General features: G+C 35.0%; 1 protein-coding gene across 1 annotated transcript in view; it reads right to left on the bottom strand.

Moving 5' to 3' along the window:
* Positions 1-21,726, bottom strand: part of ganc (glucosidase, alpha; neutral C) — a 52,296-nt gene that overhangs the window by 22,096 nt on the left and 8,474 nt on the right. The window contains exons 4-11 of the mRNA XM_062034570.1: positions 20,985-21,112; positions 20,748-20,924; positions 10,799-10,817; positions 10,665-10,725; positions 6,304-6,400; positions 6,048-6,231; positions 3,008-3,125; positions 2,698-2,933 (exon numbers count right to left, since the gene is read on the bottom strand). Coding sequence (XP_061890554.1) covers positions 2,698-2,933; positions 3,008-3,125; positions 6,048-6,231; positions 6,304-6,400; positions 10,665-10,725; positions 10,799-10,817; positions 20,748-20,924; positions 20,985-21,112 — 1,020 coding nt within the window. The remainder of the gene's footprint in view (positions 1-2,697; positions 2,934-3,007; positions 3,126-6,047; positions 6,232-6,303; positions 6,401-10,664; positions 10,726-10,798; positions 10,818-20,747; positions 20,925-20,984; positions 21,113-21,726) is intronic.

Here is a 21,726-nt window from a genome sequence, read left to right as displayed (position 1 = left end):
AAATACAGAATGTACCTTATATAATATATATATATATATACACATATATATATACATATATAAATACAGTATGTACCTTATACTGTATATACATACAGTACGTACCCTATATATATATATATATATATATATATATATATATATATATATATATATATATTTATATACAGTATATAAATACAGTATGTACCTTATCTATACATACAGTATGTACTTGATACAGTATGTACCTTATATAGTACATACCAGGGGTGTCAAACTCGTTTTCATTAAGGGCCACATCGCAGTTATGGTTGCCCTCAAAGGGCCGCTTTTAAGAATGAGTAATATATAAATATACATGTATATATATAATACATTATTTTTTTAATTTTTTTTACATAAGCTGCAAAAAAAATATTGAAATTTTACTTTAAAAACTGGCAGCTCAGTCACCAGAATTTTACAGTATATAAAAAAAATGAATGATTGGAATGGAGAAACAATAGCACTGTTTTTAGCGGTAAAATTCAAGCCAGTTTTTTTTTTTGTTACTGTAAAATCTTGTTTTAATGTTTTTTTTGTTGTTTTTTTTTGTAATGTTTAAGTGTCTTACTATTACCAAAGTAAAATAAAATATATTGTCAATTTTACAGTCTACAATTTGATTGATAATTTGTTTTGAAATCATAAGTCAAGCAGATATTTAAGTACTTACTTCAACAAAAAATATTTTTGGAATACATGATAATAAAATATTTGGATTTGGATAATATTGAATTTTAAAAGATATGCAGTTGCATGCAGTACATGACTTTAATGTCAAAGGGGAAAGAACAAATATATTTAGTAAGAAAAGATTAAGCATTTTATCAACGCATATAATTTCCAGGCTTTCGCGGGCCAAATAAAATAATGTGGCGGGCCAGATTTGGCCCCCGGGCCTTGAGTTTGACACCTGTGGTATATGCATACATTATGTACTTTATACAGTACGTACCTTATATATACAAAACCCAAAAGCAGTGAAGTTGTCACGTTGTGTAAATGGTAAATAAAAAGAGAATACAACAAATCCTTTTCAACTTATATTCAATTGAATAGCCTGCGAAGACAAGATATTTCATGTTCACACTGAGAAACTACTTGCAAATAATCATTAACTTAGAATCTAATGGCAGCAACACATTGCAAAAAAGTTGTCACAGGGGCATTTTTACCACTGTGTTGCATGGCCTTTCCTTTTAACAACACTCAGTAAAGGTTTGGGAACTGAGGAGACACATTTTTGAAGTGGAATTCTTTCCCATTCTTGCTTGATGTACAGCTTAAGTTGTTCAACAGTCTCCCTTCTCATATTTTAGCCTTCATATTGCACCACACATTTTCAATGGGAGACAGGTCTGGACTACAGGCAGGCCAGTCTAGTACCCGCACTCTTTTACTATGAAGCCACGTTGATGTAACACGTGGCTTGGCATTGTCTTGCTGAAATAATCAGGGGCGTCCACGATAACGTTGCTTGGATGGCAACATATGTTGCTCCAAAAGCTGTATGTACCTTTCAGCATTAATGGTGCCTTCACAGATGTGTAAGTTACCCATGTCTTGGGCACTAATACACCCCCATACCATCACACATGCTGGCTTTTACACTTTACACCAAGATCAGTCTGGACGGTTTTTTTCCTCTTTGGTCCGGAGGACACGACGTCCACAGTTTCCAAAAACAAATTGAAATGTGGACTCGTCAGACCACAGAACACTTTTCCACTTTGCATCAGTCCATCTTAGATGAACTCGGGCCCAGCAAAGCGTTTCTGGGTGTTGTTGATAAATGGCTTTGGCTTTGCATAGTAGAATTTTAACTTGCACTTACAGATGTAGCGACCACCTATAGTTACTGACAGTGAAGTGAATTATATTTATATAGCGCTTTTCTCTAATGACTCAAAGCGCTTTTACATAGTGAAACCCAATATCTAAGTTACATTTAAAGCAGTGTGGGTGGCACTGGGAGCAGGTGGGTCAAGTGTCTTGCCCAAGGACACAACGGCAGTGACTAGGTTGGCGGAAGCGGGGATCAAACCTAGAACCTTCAAGTTGCTGGCACGGGCACTCTACCAACCGAGCTATACCGCCCCATATATATATATATATATATATATATATATATATATATATATATATATATATATATATATATATATATATATATATATATATATATATATATATATATATACAGTGGTTTTCTGAAGATTTCCTGAGCCCATGTGGTGATATCCTTTAAACACTGATGTCGCTTTTTCTTTCATCTGACCACAGAACTTTCCTCCAGAAGATCTTATCTTTGTCCATGTGATGTCAGATGAAACAAAAATGGAGCTGTTTGGCCATAATACCCAGCAATATGTTTGGAGGAGAAAAGGTGAGGCCTTTAATCCCAGGAACACCATTCCTACCGTCAAGCATGGTGGTGGTAGTATTATGCTCTGGGCCTGTTTTGCTGCCAATGGAACTGGTGCTTTACAGAGAGTAAATGGGACAGTGAAAAAGGAGGATTACCTCCAAATTCTTCAGGACAAGCTAAAATCATCAGCCCGAAGGTTGGGTCTTGGGCGCAGTTGTAGGGTGTTTGATCCATGTTGATGTGGATTTCAATTTGTGGAAAAACAAAAATGACCTGTGGTTTGTGGTACGTGCCGTGACACCGACCTTCCTGTTCTTCTCCTGCAGGTGGCGCTGCAAGCGGGCCGGATCTGGGAACAACTCGGAGTTCCAGGTGAAAAAACGCTTCTGGTCGGTGTGCTCTATGTCCAGCCACATCACGTCGTACGGGATGTTGTGGCGATCGAATCCGGCGTCCACGGCCTTCAGGTCCTCCTCGGTGTCGTTGTCCCAGCGGGAGTGATGGTAGCCCAGGGTGAAGAGAGGCGGCAGGGCCTGGTATCCTGGCGGGAGTCACCCAATCATTGGTACTTTAACTTAACTGTTACGTGGTCATGGACTTTGGAACAAGACTCACCGGTCAGCTGAGCGTATTGGCGGTACATCTGCCGGGGTTGTGGTCCCAGGAGAACCATGCAGTCGATCACGCCGCTCTCAGACAGCCAGTGGGCGTCCGCGTAAGTCTCGTTGTCGTCCTAAACCAAGCAGCTTGGATTAGAAATGTCTCCAAACTCCCCAGGCCATGAGTTTATGTTGGCTTTTCCACATGACAGTCCAAGGGGAACTGCAGTCGGGATGTGCGGATCCATACTGAGATATTGATACCAGTTCTTTATGCTCCAATATGGATTTTCAAATCTAAATATCGATTCTGTAGTTCAGGGATGTTCAAACTTTTTCCAACAAGGGCCGTTTACGAAAAAGTATGCAGGGGGGCAGTATTGATATATATATATATATATATATATATATATATATATATATATATATATATATATATATATATATATATATATATATATATATATATATATATATATATATATATATATATAATATATATATATTATATATATATATATATATATATAATATATATATATGTGTGTGTGTGTGTATGTATGTATGTATGTATGTATGTATGTATGTATGTATGTATGTATGTATGTGTATGTATGTATATATATATGTGTATGTATGTATATATATATATACATATATATATATATATATTTTTATTTTTTTTTAAATGCTAAAAACAGATAATGTGTCAGCTTTTATTTTATTATAGGAGACTAAGTATAATATTATTAATTATTAGTTAGAACATTTCCGCTTTTTCACATTACATACCGATTTTTGGGTTCAATTTTCACTGTTGTTTTTTTCCCCATGTGGGAATAGAATACAAATATTAATACGGTTGTGTAACTGCATGACCTAGTGTGTGAACAATTCTGTCAGTACAAAAATATTAATGTTCAGTCACACATTTAACAGAGTTTATTATGGTGGTTGTCATTTTTCAAATGAACTCGTAAGTTTTATTTTATTTTTTCATCAACCCACTGACTGAACTTGTTTATATTTTATTTTTACTTGGAGAGCTTTTATTATTTTCGCAAATTAATTCTTACTGTAAGTTAGTACTATTTTTTTATTTATTGATAACTAACCAAACTTGGTTTGCATTTTAAGTGTAAATACATTTTTTAGAGTTTCTATAATATTTTTTAGATTAATTCATAAGTTAGTATTATTGTTTTTTAATTAGCAAAACGTTGTTTATATTTTAAGTAACTTTTTATTTTGAGAGCGTACATACGTTGGTATTATTTAATTTTTTATAATTAACTAATTATCTAAACATTGTTTATATTTTAAGTATATTTTATTTTGGAGTGCAAATCTTTTTCAAATTAATTCATAAGCTAGTATTATTTTTAAGTAACTAAGTACATTTTATTTTTATTTTGAGAGTTTCTAATATTTTAGTTCAGGTGATGTATTGGTATTTTTTTATTTAAAAAAGTGCTAAAAACAGATATTAAATACAGATAGATATTGTCAAAGTGTTATAATCATGAAAACTATCAATTAATTAATAAGTTAGTATTATTGTTTTTTAATTAGCAAAATGTTGTTTGTATTTTAAGTACCTTTTTATTTTTATTTGGAGAGCGTATAATACTTTTCAAATTAATTCATAAGTTAATATTTTATTTTTTTAATTAACTAATTATCTAAACTTTGTTTATATTTTAATTATATTTTATTTTTACTTTGAGAGCTTTTATTATTTTTCAAATTAATCCACACTATAATTTAGTACTATTATTATTTTATTTTGAGAGCGTATAATACTTTTCAAATTGATTAATAAGTTAGTATTTTATTTTTTTAATTAAGTAATTATCTAAACTTTGTTTATATTTTAAGAATGTTTTATTTTTACTTTGAGAGCTTTTATTATTTTTGAAATTGTATTCACACTATAATTTAGTACTATTATTTTTTTAATTAACCAACTAGCCAAACTGATTCATAAGTTAGTATTCAATTTTTTTAATTAACTATTTAACTAATTATCTAAACTTTGTTTATATTTTAAGTATGTTTTATTTTTACTTTGAGAGCTTTTATTATTTTTCAAATTAATTCACACTATAATTTAGTACTATTATTTTATTTTGAGAGCGTATGATACTTTTCAAATTGATTAATAAGTTAGTATTTTATTTTTTTAATTAACTAATCTCAACTTTGTTTATATTTTAAGTATGTTTTATTTTTACTTTGAGAGCTTTTATTATTTTTCAAATTAATTCACACTATAATTTAGTACTATTGTTAATTTTTTCTAACCAAACTTTGTTTGTATTTTAGATATAAATATATTTTTGAGAGCTTCTAACATTTTTTAGATTAATTCATAAATTAGTATTTTTTTTAAAATTATATTTTAAGTACATTTTGTTTTTATTTTGAGAGTGTCTAGTACTTTCCAAATTGATTCATAAGTTGATATTATTTTGTTTTTTATAATTAACTAATTATCTAAACATTGTTTATATTTGAAGTATATTTTATTTTTATTTTGGAGAGCTAATTTTTTTCAAATTAATTCACAAGTTAGTATTATTTTTAAGTAACTAAGTAAATTGTATTTTTATTTTGAGAGCTTCTAATATTTTAGTTCAGGTGGTGTATTGATATATTTTTATTTAAAAAAGTGCTAAAAACAAATATTAAATACAGATATATATTGTCAAAGTGTTATAATTACCAGTAATCATTTGCTACAGTAGGGAAGGGATTCATATGGCCCCATTCCTGGGTGGATCTCGCATGAGAGGAAGAGGGGGGGTTAATCATTTTGCAATGCAGTCTGCTGAAAACAACGGAAAGCGCCACTCTACATAGCAACTGTGGTCGAAGATGAAATTGCCACATTACGTAATTTTAAGATATTGCACACTCTACTGCCAGCTAAAGTAGATGGTGCACGCCCCCAATTCGTCACGTTTCATGTGTCAGGTAAACCGCTCCGAACGGGGCCATAAGAACCCACACGACAGACCTTGGTTGTTCCGTCTCGGAGGGGATCTAAATGGTACCTTTTCCTCGCCGCCGTTGTAGTTGATGTGGACAAAAGTATCGGAGCTGTTCATCCAGAAGACCCCCACGGTGCGCTCGGGCCTGTGAGCCACCAAAAAGGGCACGCTGCCGTACAGGCCCAGATGGCTGTTGAGCTCGTAGGCAAACACGTCCAGGTTGTACAGGCGGTAAGGTTCGTCGTCTCTGGTTTGACGTGACGGCGGAGATAAAGATGGTTATTATTATTACCATCTTAGATGTCTTGTGAGTCAGGACCTGGTGTCTGCCAGGCGCAGGCTGTCGGCGTGTTCCGGCACTCCGTACACGTGCTGGTATCCATGGAGACGCAGGTCAGCACCAATGCTGCTGGGGCCTACACCACAAAATACATCTTACCGATACTTCAACGGTCATACAGCGTGTCCTGTGCTCATTTTAACGGATTTAGGAACCTGCCAGTCAGAGTTGAGGGTCGGCTGCGCTGATAAAAGGCAGAACATGAGTTCCGGTTTAGATCGCGGCTTGACGCCAAAACTTCTGAGCTTCGACGCACATTCAGCTAACTTTGACACAAATGTAAGTTGGTACCTCTTTAAAGTGTGATCAGTTTTAGACTTTTTAGTCAAGGATGTTGTGCTGGACTTGGGTATTTGTCATTTAAATGTTTGTATTCATTAGGTTTTATTCGATTAGCTTCCTAATGTATGTTTGTTTTCTGTAGGATTGTTTTACTGTGCACCATTTTCAACTGTCACTGTTTTTATCCCACTATTTTAACTGTTACATTTTGTCATTTTAATGTTTATATTCATTAAGTTTCTAATGTATGATGTTTGTTTTCTGAAGGATTGTTTTACTGTGCACCATTTTAACCTGTCACTGTTTTATCCTAGTATTTTAACTGTTAGATTTTGTCCTTTTAGTGTTTACATTCATTAAGTTTTAATCGATTATCTTCCTAATGTGTGATGTTTGTTTCCTGTAGGATTGTTTTACTGTGCACCATTTTCAACTGTCACTGTTTTTATCCCGCTATTTTAACTGTTAGATTTGTAATTTTAATGTTTATATTCATTAAGTTTTATTCGATTATCTTCCTAATGCATGATGTTTGTTTTCTGCAGGATTGTTTTACTGTGCACCATTTTCAACTGTCACTGTTTTGTATACCACTATTTTAACAGTTAGATTTTGTCATTTTAATGTTTATATTCATTATCTTTCTAATGTATGATGTTTGTTTTTTGTAGGATTGTTTTACTGTGCACCATTTTCAACCGTCACTGTTTTTATCCCACTATTTTAACTGTTAGATTTTGTAATTTTAATGTTTACATTCATTAAGTTTTATTCGATTATCTTCCTAATGTGTGATGTTTATTTTCAGTAGGATTGTTTTACTGTGCACCATTTTCAACTGTCACTGTTTTCATCCCACTATTTTAACTATTTGATTTGGTCATTTTAACGCTATTTTAACTGTTAGATTTTGTCATTTTAATGTTTATATTCATTAAGTTTGATTTGATTATCTTCCTAATGCATGATGTTTGTTTCCTGTAGGATTGTTTTACTGTGCACCATTTTCAACTGTCACTGTTTTGTATACCACTATTTTAACAGTTAGATTTTGTCGTTTTAATGTTTATATTCATTATCTTTCTAATGTATGATGTTTGTTTTTTGTAGGATTGTTTTACTGTGCACCATTTTCAACTGTCACTGTTTTTATCCCGCTATTTTAACTGTTAGATTTTGTAATTTTAATGTTTTTATTCATTAAGTTTTATTCGATTATCTTCCTAATGTGTTTATTTTCTGTAGGATTGTTTTACTGTGCACCATTTTCAACTGTCACTGTTTTTATCCCACTATTTTAGCTGTTTGATTTCCTAATTTTAATGTTTATATTCATTAAGTTGTATTTGATTATCTTCCTAATGCATGATGTTTGTTTTCTGCAGGATTGTTTTACTGTGCACCATTTTAATCTGTCACTGTTTTATCCTAGTATTTTAACTGTTAGATTTTGTCCTTTTAATGTTTACATTCATTAAGTTTTAATCAATTATCTTCCTAATGTGTGATGTTTGTTTTCTGTAGGATTGTTTTACTGTGCACCATTTTCAACTGTCACTGTTTTTATCCCGCTATTTTAACTGTTAAATTTTGTCATTTTAATGTTTTTATTGTTTTCTGGAGGATTGTTTTACTGTGCACCATTTTAACCAGTCACTGTTTTTATCCCGCTATTTTAACTGTTACGTTTTTTCATTTTAATGTTTATATTCATTAAGTTTTATTCGATTATCTTCCTAATGTGTGATGTTTTGTTTTCTGTAGGATTGTTTTACTGTGCACCATTTTCAACTGTCACTGTTTTTATCACACTATTTTAACTGTTAGATTTTGTAATTTTAATGTTTATATTCATTAAGTTTTATTCTAATAACTTCCCAATGTGTGATGTTTGTTTTCTGTAGGATTGTTTTACTGTGCACCATTTTCAACTGTCACTGTTTTTGATACCACTATTTTAACAGTTAGATTTTGTCGTTTTAATGTTTATATTCATTATCTTTCTAATGTATGATGTTTGTTTTCTCTAGGATTGTTTTACTGTGCACCATTTTCAAATGTCACTGTTTTCATCCCATTATTTTAACTATTTGATTTTGTCATTTTAACGCTATTTTAACTGTTAGCTTTTGTAATTTTAATGTTTATATTCATTAAGTTTGATTTGATTATCTTCCTAATGCATGATGTTTGTTTTCTGTAGGATTGTTTTACTGTGCACCATTTTCAACTGTCACTGTTTTTATCCCACTATTTTAACTGTTAGATTTGGACATTTTAATGTTTATATTCATTAAGTTTTATTCAAATACCTTCCTAATGTGTGATGTTTGTTTTCTGTAGGATTGTTTTACTGTGCACCATTTTCAACTGTCACTGTTTTTTGTACCACTATTTTAACAGTTAGATTTTGTCGTTTTAATGTTTATATTCATTATCTTTCTAATGTATGATGTTTGTTTTCTCTAGGATTGTTTTACTGTGCACCATTTTCAACTGTCACTGTTTTTTATCCCACTATTTTAGCTGTTTGATTTCCTAATTTTAATGTTTATATTCATTAAGTTGTATTTGATTATCTTCCTAATGTGTGATGTTTGTTTTCTGTAGGATTGTTTTACTGTGCACCATTTTCAACTGTCACTGTTTTCATCCCACTATTTTAACTATTTGATTTTGTCATTTTAACGCTATTTTAACTGTTAGATTTTGTCATTTTAATGTTTATATTCATTAAGTTTGATTTGGTTATCTTCCTAATGCATGATGTTTGTTTTCTGTAGGATTGTTTTACTGTGCACCTTTTTCAACTGTCACTGTTTTTATCCCACTATTTTAACTGTTAGATTTGGACATTTTAATGTTTATATTCATTAAGTTTTATTCGAATACCTTCCTAATGTGTGATGTTTGTTTTCTGTAGGATTGTTTTACTGTGCACCATTTTAACCTGTCACTGTTTTTATCCCGCTATTTTAACTGTTACGTTTTGTCATTTTAATGTTTATATTCATTACGTTTTTTTCGATTATCTTACTAATGTGTGATGTTTGTTTTCTGTAGGATTGTTTTACTGTGCACCATTTTCAACTGTCACTGTTTTCATCCCGCTATTTTAACTGTTAGATTTTGTCATTTTAATATTTATATTCGTTAAGTTTTATTTGATTATCTTCCTAATGTATGATGTTTGTTTTCTGTAGGATTGTTTTACTGTGCACCATTTTCAACTGTCACTGTTTCTATCCCGCTATTTTAACTGTTAGATTTTGTCATTTTAATGTTTGTATTCATTAAGTTTTATTCGATTATCTTCCTAATGTGTTTATTTTCTGTAGGATTGTTTTACTGTGCACCGTCGAAGCTCAGAGGTTTTGACCCTGAACTCTGACTGGCAGGTTCCTCAAGCCCTTCCTATTGCACAGAGATAAGGGCCCCAAGAACAGGGGGGGCTCCAACCCTTTTTCTCTTCTGAAAGCTACTTTTACAATATTAATCGTCAATACATTTATTTTCATAGTTTATTTCAAAGAAATACTCTCGTTTTGCCAGAACATTAACAAAATGTTTCTATTCACACTTTCACATTTTGTTTAAAAAAAAAAAAAATCAACAAAATATTGCGTTCATCTTGCTTTTCTTTTAAGTTATTATTATTATTATTAGAGCTATGTTGACAAAAAGAAAGGACATTTTGTTATTTTCGGTGTCTAGCAACATTGTTTTAGTAAAAATGTATTTTTAAGGCTTTGCTACACATCTTAAAAAGTTAAAGTACTGCCCTCAGTCACCTACTCTTGTCCCATTCCTTAAAGCTGTGCCATTTTAGTTTACTTTTTTTTTTTTTTTTGTATTCCAGTGGAGCACCATAGTAGATGTACATCTGCATTCTTCTCCTTTTGGCCCAAAACACTTGGCTTCTGCAACCCTGGGCCACGCCCACTCCGCTGCGATTGGGTAGGTAAAAATAGGTGCACTGTACTGCAGTGTGGTTTTATCATGGAGGGGCGGGGCCTCTCGTCATATGAGTGACATGACGGTTGAACTGAAGGACAAACCGTTTGCTTTGATATCCACAAAGGTGCGGAAGGTCTCCCTCCATTGGTTGTCCTCCTCAGGCTATGTGAGAGGTGAGCACATTAGTAGGAGTAAATAAAGAACATGGCCCGGGCTTCACTGGTGTGTACACTACCTCCGTGGCGGCCGGTGCCCTGGGGGGGAAAAACACAACAAAGACATTTTTTAAAGGAGCGTTTCAATGCACCTGGAAAGTATTCACTCCAGCAGGCACAAGACTATGATGCAACGTTGATTATACGTACGTCTCCTTTGAAACTGACTTTGAAACAACGTCGCATAACCAGAACAGTTGTGTAAATGGTAAATAAAAACCGAATACAATGATTTGCAAATCCTTTTCAACTTATATTCAATTGAATAGACTGCAAAGAAAATATATTTCATGTAGGGATGATGTTTGATAAGAAACTATCGAGTTCGAGCCCATTATCGAATCCAGATAGGTTGTTGTATATGGAAAAAAAACACACAATGTTTGGTTTAACAAAAGCTCACTTTTATTTTGTAAGAAAAAAATCTAATTAAATAAATAAATAAATATTGACTGTTGTTACCCCCCTAAAAAAATAAAATAAAATAAATAAATATTGACTGTTGTTACCCCCCTAAAAAAATAAAATAAAAAAAATAAATATTGACTGTTGTTACCCCCCTAAAAAAATAAAAATAAAATAAATAAATATTGACTGTTGTTACCCCCCTAAAAAAATCAAATCAAATAAATAAATATTGACTGTTGTTACCCCCCTAAAAAAATCAAATCAAATAAATGAATATTGACTGTTGTTACCCCCCTAAAAAAATCAAATCAAATAAATAAATATTGACTCTTGTTACCCCCCTAAAAAAAATCTAATCAAATAAATAAATATTGACTGTTGTTACCCCCCTAAAAAAATCTAATCAAATAAATAAATATTGACTGTTGTTACCCCCCTAAAAAAATCAAATCAAATAAATAAATATTGACTGTTGTTACCCCCCTAAAAAAATCAAATCAAATAAATACATATTGGCTGTTGTTACCCCCCTAAAAAAATCAAATCAAATAAATAAATATTGACTGTTGTTACCCCCCTAAAAAAAATCAAATAAAATAAATAAATATTGACTGTTGTTACCCCCCTAAAAAAATCAAATCAAATAAATAAATATTGACTGTTGTTACCCCCCTAAAAAAAATCAAATCAAATAAATAAATATTGACTGTTGTTACCCCCCTAAAAAAATCAAATCAAATAAATAAATGTTGACTGTTGTTACCCCCCTAAAAAAATCAAATTAAAATAAATAAATATTGACTGTTGTTACCCCCCTAAAAAAATCAAATTAAAATAAATAAATATTGACTGTTGTTACCCCCCTAAAAAAATCAAATAAAATAAATAAATATTGACTGTTGTTACCCCCCTAAAAAAATCAAATCAAATAAATAAATATTGACTGTTGTTACCCCCCTAAAAAAATCAAATAAAATAAATAAATATTGACTGTTGTTACCCCCCTAAAAAAATCAAATCAAATAAATAAATATTGACTGTTGTTACCCCCCTAAAAAAATCTAATCAAATAAATAAATATTGACTGTTGTTACCCCCCTAAAAAAATCAAATCAAATAAATAAATATTGACTGTTGTTACCCCCCTAAAAAAATCTAATCAAATAAATAAATATTGACTGTTGTTACCCCCCTAAAAAAAATCAAATAAAATAAATAAATATTGACTGTTGCTACCCCCCTAAAAAAAATCAAATAAAATAAATAAATATTGACTGTTGTTACCCCCCTAAAAAAATCAAATAAAATAAATAGATATTGACTGTTGTTACCCCCCTAAAAAAATCAAATCAAATAAATAAATATTGACTGTTGTTACCCCCCTAAAAAAATCAAATAAAATAAATAAATATTGACTGTTGTTACCCCCCTAAAAAAATCAAATAAAATAAATAAATATTGACTGTTGTTACCCCCCTAAAAAAAATCAAATCAAATAAATAAATATTGACTGTTGTTACCCCCCTAAAAAAATCAAATAAAATAAATAAATATTGACTGTTGTTACCCCCCTAAAAAAATCTAATCAAATAAATAAATATTGACTGTTGTTACCCCCCTAAAAAAAAAAAAAAAAAAATATTGACTGTTGTTACCCCCCTAAAAAAATCAAATCAAATAAATAAATATTGACTGTTGTTACCCCCCTAAAAAAATAAAAATAAAAAAAATAAATATTGACTGTTGTTACCCCCCTAAAAAAATAAACATAAAATAAATAAATATTGACTGTTGTTACCCCCCTAAAAAAATAAAATCAAATAAATAAATATTGACTGTTGTTACCCCCCTAAAAAAATCTAATTAAAATAAATAAATATTGACTGTTGTTACCCAAAGTGTATTAAGTGGGATTTTTCCAGAAAAACAAATATATACAGTAACACAAAAACAACCTGTCTCTGTGATCGCTATAGATCAGGGGTGTCCAAACTTTTTCCACTGAGGGCCGCACACTGAAATATCAAAGCAAGCCAGGGCCATTTTGATATTTTTTATTTAAAAAAACAATACAATATATTAGGGATGTCCGATATTATCGGCCGATAAATGCGTTAAAATGTAATATCGGAAATTATCGGTATCTGTTTTTTTATTATCTATCGGGTTTTTTTTTTGGTTTTTTGTTTTTTTAAAATTAAATCAACATAAAAAACACAAGATACACTTACAATTAGTGCACCAACCCAAAAAACCCCCCTCCCCCCATTTCTTTCTGTTATCAATATTCTGGTTCCTACATTAAATATCAATATATATCAATACAGTCTGCAAGGGATACAGTCCGTAAGCACACATGATTGTGCGTGCTGCTGGTCCACTAATAGTACTAACCTTTAACAGTTAATTTTACTCATTTTCATTAATTACTAGTTTCTATGTAACTGTTTTTATATTGTTTTACTTTCTTTTTTATTCAAGAAAATGTTTTTAATTTAGTTATCTTATTTTATTATTATTTTTAAAAAAGTACCTAATCTTCACCATACCTGGTTGTCCAAATTAGGCATAATAATGTGTTAATTCCACGACTGCATATATCGGTTGATATCGGTATCGGTAATTAAAGAGTTGGACAATATCGGATATCGGCAAAAAGCCATTATCGGACATCCCTACAATATATGTATAAAAAAATATACATTTAGGCCTCCACTCAGGCTTGATCCTGGGGACCCCAAAGGGTTTAGGTAAAAAAAAAATATTAAAAATGTGTCATTATTTAGTATTATTATTATTATTCAAGGTCTAAATCTCCAGATCAACATTAGGTCTATCTGTCAATATAAAGTGTTTTTTCAAGATTTAAGTTGTATGCTCTTTTTGTCAAAGAAAACCCAGTTTTTTTATGGAAAAAACACAAAATATGCAATATTTTCCCCCAATAACATTATAAAGTGGATTATTTGAGATTATATAATAATTGGAGTTCATAGCATAACTCATAACAACATTAATTCATTATTATTTTTGAGCAACTTAAATAGACACTTTAAAAAAAAAAAGACAGACTAAAATGTATTAAAAAATAAATCATACTTTTTTTTTTGTACTTTTAACACAATAGTCTCAAGATCAACTTCAGATCTATCCCGTCAATTATAACTTTTGTTGTTTATGTTTTTTGTTTGTTCGTTTTAGGCCCTTTAAACAAAACAACTTGGTTTTTTATATGGCAGACACAAAATATTTTCTCCAAAAAATATTCCAAAGTGGAATATTTAATGTGACGTAATTGGAGCTTTGAATAGGTCAATAATTCATAATGACATTGATTTTGATTCATTATTATTTTTTAAAGAAATAAACAGCCTGCATGGCAGCTTTGTGTTATTAGAGTAAACATTGCAACATGTTCTTGTTACATTTCACCTGTTTGCTCTTTTATACCACTTTTTATGTTTTTTATTTTTTTTAATCGTATTTTTAGAATGTGCCTCGGGCCGTTAAAAAATTACCTGCGGGCCGCAAATGGCCCCCGGGCCGCACTTTGGACACCCCTGCTATAGATGTATAAATAATAATATAGTGTTAAATAAAATCAGTCCCTTGGGCACAAAACTGAAAATAATACAGCTCTCCAAAAAGTGCACTTCTGCTGCTATTGGAACATACCAACTACAGCTATTGGAACATACCAACTACAGCTATTGGAACATACTAACTACAGCTATTGGAACATACTAACTACAGCTATTGGAACATACCGACTACAGCTATTGGAACATACCGACTACAGCTATTGGAACATACCGACTACAGCTATTGGAACATACCGACTACAGCTATTGGAACATACCAACTACAGCTATTGGAACATACCAACTACAGCTATTGGAACATACCAACTACAGCTAATGGAACATACCAACTACAGCTATTGGAACATACCAACTACAGCTATTGGAACATACTAACTACAGCTATTGGAACATACCAACTACAGCTATTGGAACATACCAACTACAGCTATTGGAACATACTAACTACAGCTATTGGAACATACCAACTACAGCTATTGGAACATACCAACTACAGCTATTGGAACAGGGGTCTGGAACCTTTTTGGCTGAGAGACCCATGAAAGACAAATATTTTCAAATGTATTCCCGTGAGAGTCATATAATATTTTATAACACTGAATACAACTAAATGCATGCATTTTTAAGTAAGACCAACATGTTTAGAGTATAATAAGTCTCTTATTCTTTTTAATAACATTGTTATTCTGATGCTAACCAATAATAAACAAAACACTTCTTACCATTATTGCAACTTCTTGAACAGGTGCGGTAGAAAACGGATGGATGGATTAAAATGCATGAGAATGTTTTATATTTTGAACGTTATTTTTTAACTCCGTGATTACCAGCGGAATTATTCATGACTTATCGTGTTAAGCAATGTCAGCTAAGATTTGTCTGAGAGCCAGATGCGGTCATCAAAAGAGCCACATCTGGTTCGAGAGCCATAGGTTCCCTACCCCTGTATTGGAACATACTAACTACACACACTAAGAACGCCACAGTCATCAATCAACAATTCTTCTTCCAAAAAATTAGCATGTCTGCTTTTTCAGGATCAAGTCTGACCCGCTCTTCGCTAATCGTGTCGCCAACGGTGGGAAAACCACGTTCGCTTGGCGTGGAACTAGCTTGGACGCACAGATAGGTTTGACGACATCTTGTATCTAAACCTCCTGGGGTCCATCAGTGTGGCCTCCTCCAGGAATGACTGCACGTGCTTGTCCTGGAGGGAAAATGAGGGACAGACACAGCATAGAATTAGGGGGGAAATTAGCTGAATGTGAAGACTAGGGTGTCTGTTATTAAGTCTTTAGCATTAGTATGTGGAATTAAATGTTGGGATGGATTAAGTAATGAAGTTAAACATTGTGCTGATATGATCCACTTTAAGAGGTAGTTTAAAGGCCTACTGAAAGCCACTACTAGCGACCACGCAGTCTGATAGTTTATATATCAATGATGAAATCTTAACATTGCAACACATGCCAATACGGCCGGGTTAACTTATAAAGTGCCATTATAAATTTCCCGCTAAGCTTCCGGTTGGAAACGTCTATGTGTGATGACGTATGCGCGTGACGTCACGACGGCAACGGACGTATTCGGACCCAATGTGCCACCGTACAAACTGCTCTGTTTTCTTCGAACAATTCCACAGTATTCTGGACATCTGTGTTGGTGAATCTTTTGCAATTTGTTTAATGGACAATGGAGACTGCAAAGAAGAAAGTTGTAGGTCCGATCGGTGTATTAGCGGCTGGCTGTAGCAACACCAACACCAACACCAGGAGGTTGTGTTGTGTTTTGAGCAGGATAACAGACGCGCTACCGTGAGTACAGCTTTGACTTCCAAACATTTGATCGCTTGCCCGTACGTGCGTGTCGATATGTGCATGTCACGTACGTAACTTTGGGGAAATATGTTTCTTGCCGACTGATGGCGGCCGGGGTGTTGTCAAAAGCTACAACGCCCACCACTGCCGCCACTGCTCCGTAGTTAGCTTCAATTGTTAAGCTTCGCCAATCTGGAAATTATTAACCGTGTATTTACATGTCCATGGTTTAATAGTATTGTTGATCTTCTGTCTATCCTTCCAGTCAGGGGTTTTTTAAAATTTTGTTTCTATCTGCATTTGAGCCCGATGCTATCACGTTAGCTCCGTAGCTAAAGTGCGTCACCGATGTATTGTCGTGGAGATAAAAGTCACTGTGAATGTCCATTTCGCGTTCTCGACTGTCATTTTCAAGAGGATATAGTATCCCAGGTGGTTTAAAATACAAATCCGTGATCCACAATAGAAAAAGGAGAAAGTGTGGAAATCTAATGAACCCTTGTACCTAAGTTACGGTCAGAGGGAAAAAACATACGTCCTGCACTGCCTCTCTAGTCCTTCACTCTAACGTTCCTCATCCACAAATCTTTCATCCTCGCTCAAATTAATGGGGTAATCGTCGCTTTCTCGGTCCGAATCTCTCTTGCTCCATTGTAAACAACGGGGAATTGTGAGGAATACTAGCTCCTGTGACGTCACGCTACTTCCGGTACAGGCAAGGCTTTTGTTATCAGCGACCAAAAGTTGCGAATTTTATCGTCGATGTTCTCTACTAAATCCTTTCAGCAAAAATATGGCAATATCGCGAAATGATCAAGTATGACACATAGAATGGATCTGCTATCCCTGTTTAAATTAAAAAAATTCATTTCAGTAGGCCTTTAAAGGCCTACTGAAATGAATTAAAGGCCTACTGAAAGCCACTACTAGCGACCACGCAGTCTGATAGTTTATATATCAATGATGAAATCTTAACATTGCAACACATGCCAATACGGCCGGGTTAACTTATAAAGTGCAATTTTAAATGTCCCGGGAAATATCCGGCTGAAACGTCGCGGTATGATGACGTATGCGTGTGACGAAGTCAGTATAACGGAAGTTATGGTACCCCGTAGAATCCTATACAAAAAGCTCTGTTTTCATTTCATAATTCCACAGTATTCTGGACATCTTTTGCAATTTTAATGAACAATGAAGGCTGCAAAGAAGACAGTGGTAGGTGGGATCGGTGTATTAGCAGCGGACTACAGCAACACAACCAGGAGGACTTTGTTGGAGAGCAGACGCGCTAGCCGGCGACCTCACCTTGACTTCCTACGTCTCCGGGCCGCCAAACGCATCGGGTGAAGTCCTTCGTCCTTCTGCCGATCGCTGGAACGCAGGTGAGCACGGGTGTCGATGAGCAGATGACGGCTGGCTGGCGTAGGTGGAGAGCTAATGTTTTTAGCATAGCTCTGTGCGGTCCGGTTGCTAAGTTGCTAAGTTAGCTTCAATGGCGTCGTTAGCACAGCATTGTTAACCTTCGCCAGCCTGGAAAGCATTAACCGTGTATTTACATGTCCACGGTTTAATAGTATTGTTGATTTTCTATCTATCCTTCCAGTCAGGGGTTTATTTTTTTTGTTTCTATATGCAGTTAAAGCACGATGCTATCACGTTAGCTCGTAGCTAAAGCATTTCGCCGATGTATTGTCGTGGAGATAAAAGGCACTGAATGTCCATTTCGCGTTCTCGACTTTCATTTTCAAGAGGATATAGTATCCCAGGTGGTTTAAAATACAAATCCGTGATCCACAATAGAAAAAGGAGAGAGTGTGGAATCCAATGAGCCAGCTTGTACCTAAGTTACGGTCAGAGCAAAAAAAAATATGTATTTCACTGCATTCTAGTCCGTCACTGTAACGTTTCTCGTCCACGAATCTTTCATCCTCGCTCAAATTAATGGGGTAATCGTCCGAATCGCTCTAGCTGCGTTGAAAACAATAGGAAAATATGAGGGAGTGAACAACTGACAACGTCACGCTACTTCCGGTAGGGGCAAGGTTTTTTTTTTATCAGAGACCAAAAGTTGCGAACTTTATCGACGTTGTTCTCTACTAAATCCTTTCAGCAAAAATATGGCAATATCGCGAAATGATCAAGTATGACACATAGAATGGATCTGCTATCCCCGTTTAAATTTAAAAAAATAATTTCAGTAGGCCTTTAAATGAATAGTGCTTACAAAGTACAAAGAAGAATTATGAGAAATACTTTCAACCTTATTGAAAATAAGATAATCTTCAACTCAGTATGTTAATAATGACTGACTTAAGTAATTACATGTTACAAAACTGTTGTATATACTAATTCACAGATGTTATTTTATTCTAAAAAGGTCAGTAAATGATGTATATATTTGTAAACGCTCTGAAGTGGGAAAGGGGTAGGATTAAATAAGCTTTGCTTCTTCCTACTCCTTTTCGGACATGATGTAAAGTGAAATGATATGAAACGGTGATGTGTTGTGCTGTAAGTGTGTTCATGCACGAAATAAACTAAAGAAAGAAAGAAAGTACTAGTTTTTTAGACGGACCTGCAAACTGTAGTGGTGTAGGCTACAAGATACCGATAACATTAACAGACACATACAAAAAGGCTAACGTTAACGTTACCGTTAGCCACTGACTATGCTTAGGTAACGTTAGTCTAGCTAACATTACTGCAGTCCTGGTTGACATAAGAGGGAACCTTATTTTAGCCTAAAGGCTACAAGTGAGCAAATATGGAAATGAACCGGCAACAGTTAACGTTAGTTACTCACCGCCACTATCCCTGGAACTGGGGCAGCCGGTTTGAAGCACAGGAAGAGGGGCGTGCTTCGTCATCTCTGTCGCTGCTTCTCCACGTGTCGAAGACACGACACGGTTCTCGAACGTTCAGGTTATGTGCAGCCTGAACATGTTTCAATATGCTTGTTGTACTACCCCCCCCCCCCCCCCCCCCCCCCTTTAAATGAGAGCGAAGCCTGGCAATAATTGCATATTGCCGTTTCCTCGTCGTATTTTTTTGTAAAATGAAGCCATGCCTTGAGGCGTTTTTTCCGGTCCATTATTTTTGCTTCTTGTGTGACATCACAGGAAATGACGTAGCTCAGTCATTAGACGGAGCTACGTCATTTCCTGTGATGTCCCACAGGGCATTTCCTGTGGGACGGGATTCGTTCCCAGAGATTCGAATAAAGAACCAACTCTTTTTCTTTATTATAGTGGCCTCGATAATGGGAACCGGTTCTCAAAAAGGGATTCGAGTCCACGGAATCAGTTCTTTTCTTATCGAACAACCGGGAGAACCGGTTTCGAACATCATCCCTAATTTAAGAGAAACTTCTTCTTCTTTTTTTCAAAACTAATTCCATTAACTTAGAATTTAATGGCAGCAACACATTGCAAAAAAGTTGTCACAGGTGCATTTTTACCAGTGTGTTACATGGCCTTTCCTTTTAACAACACTCGGTAAAGGTTTGGGAACTGAGGAGACACATTTTTGAAGTGGAATTATTCCCCATTCTTGCTTGATGTACAGCTTAAGTTGTTCAACAGTCTCCCTTCTGCTATTTTAGCCTTCATATTACGCCACACATTTTCAATGGGAGACAGGTCCGGACTACAGGCAGGCCAGTCTAGTACCGGCACTCTTTTACTATGAAGCCACGCTGTTGTCAAAGTTAAAGTAGCAATGATTGTCACACACACTAGGTGTGGAGAAATTATTCTCTGCATTTGACCCATTACCCTTGATCACCCCCTGGGAGGTGAGGGGAGCAGTGAGCAGCAGCGGTGGCCGCGCCCGGGAATAATTTTTGGTGATTTAACCCCCAATTCCAACCCTTGATGCTGAGTGCATGGTATGACTCGGCCGGGGTTTGAACTCACGACCTCCCGATCTCAGGGCGGACACTCTAACCACAAGGCCACTGAGCAGGTTGTAACACGTGGCTTGGCATTGTCTTGCTGAAATAAGCAGGGGCGTCCACGATAACGTTGCTTGGATGGCATCTTATGTACATGTGATTTTTCTTTAGTTTAAATATACTTGCAAAATTGAATGCATTCCATTTTGGAATAAGATGTGCAAAGATGAGAAAGAAGAGGTCTCACTCGGGAGGTCCCCGCAGCGCCTCAAACCACAGCTTGCTCTGAGGGTTGAAGGTGACGACCACCTGGCCCTCGCACAGGATCTCCACGCCGAAGGGCAGTCGCCGGACGCGGCAGGCGTCACGCCCCAGAGCCCACGAGATGGTCGCCGAGTCTCCGTCTCGCTGGACCACTCTCAACCTGCCCGACACACCCACCGGGTCAAAGGTCAAGGCAGACGGACCTAGGGAGCGTCCTCACCTCTCACACTGCGGCTCCTGGGTGAGCACGTCTTGCACTCGGTAGCGCGCTTTGATGGGCTCCAGCTCGTCAATGACCATCCTCACTGTGTGGTTCTTGCAGGGCGACACACACGCCAGCAGCTTGGTCTGGCAACAACAACAACAACAACAACAACACAAGTCAACAAGGTGACAGCTTGGTCTGACAACAACAACAACACAAGTCAACAAGGTGACACACACGCCAGCAGCTTGGTCGGACAACGACAACAACAACACAAGTCAAGAAGGTACACTGCAAAAACTGAAATCTAAGTAAGATGAAATATGTCAAATAAGGGTGATATTTGCTTATTTTCTGTCTGATAAGATAATTCTTCTCACTAAGCAGATTTTATGTTAGAGTGTTTTACTTGTTTTAAGTGTTTTGGTCCTAAATGATGTCAGTAAGATATTACAGCTTGTTGGTGAGATTTGATGACCTATATTGAGTAAAACATGCTTGAAACTATTTTTGTCCAAATGTCCAAAACACACCCAGCAATGGTGCCCAGGAAGGCGGGGAAGAAGAGGGGAAAAGGCGGCCAAAATGGTCAAATGTCCCAATTGTGTCCAAAAAATACCTACCCAGGTTCGAGTCCCACAAGTCCGCCGCCGGCTGCACAAGTCCCGAGATGCAAAAAATTGTCCAAAACGCACCCAGCAAAGTCCCACGGGAAGTGTGGAAGAAAAGTGAGAAAAGTCGGCAAAAGTCCCCAAAA

This window comes from Entelurus aequoreus, linkage group LG23 (assembly GCF_033978785.1).
Source record: "Entelurus aequoreus isolate RoL-2023_Sb linkage group LG23, RoL_Eaeq_v1.1, whole genome shotgun sequence".
NCBI classification, from domain to species: domain Eukaryota; kingdom Metazoa; phylum Chordata; class Actinopteri; order Syngnathiformes; family Syngnathidae; genus Entelurus; species Entelurus aequoreus.
This window is presented reverse-complemented; position numbering and strand designations above follow the sequence as displayed.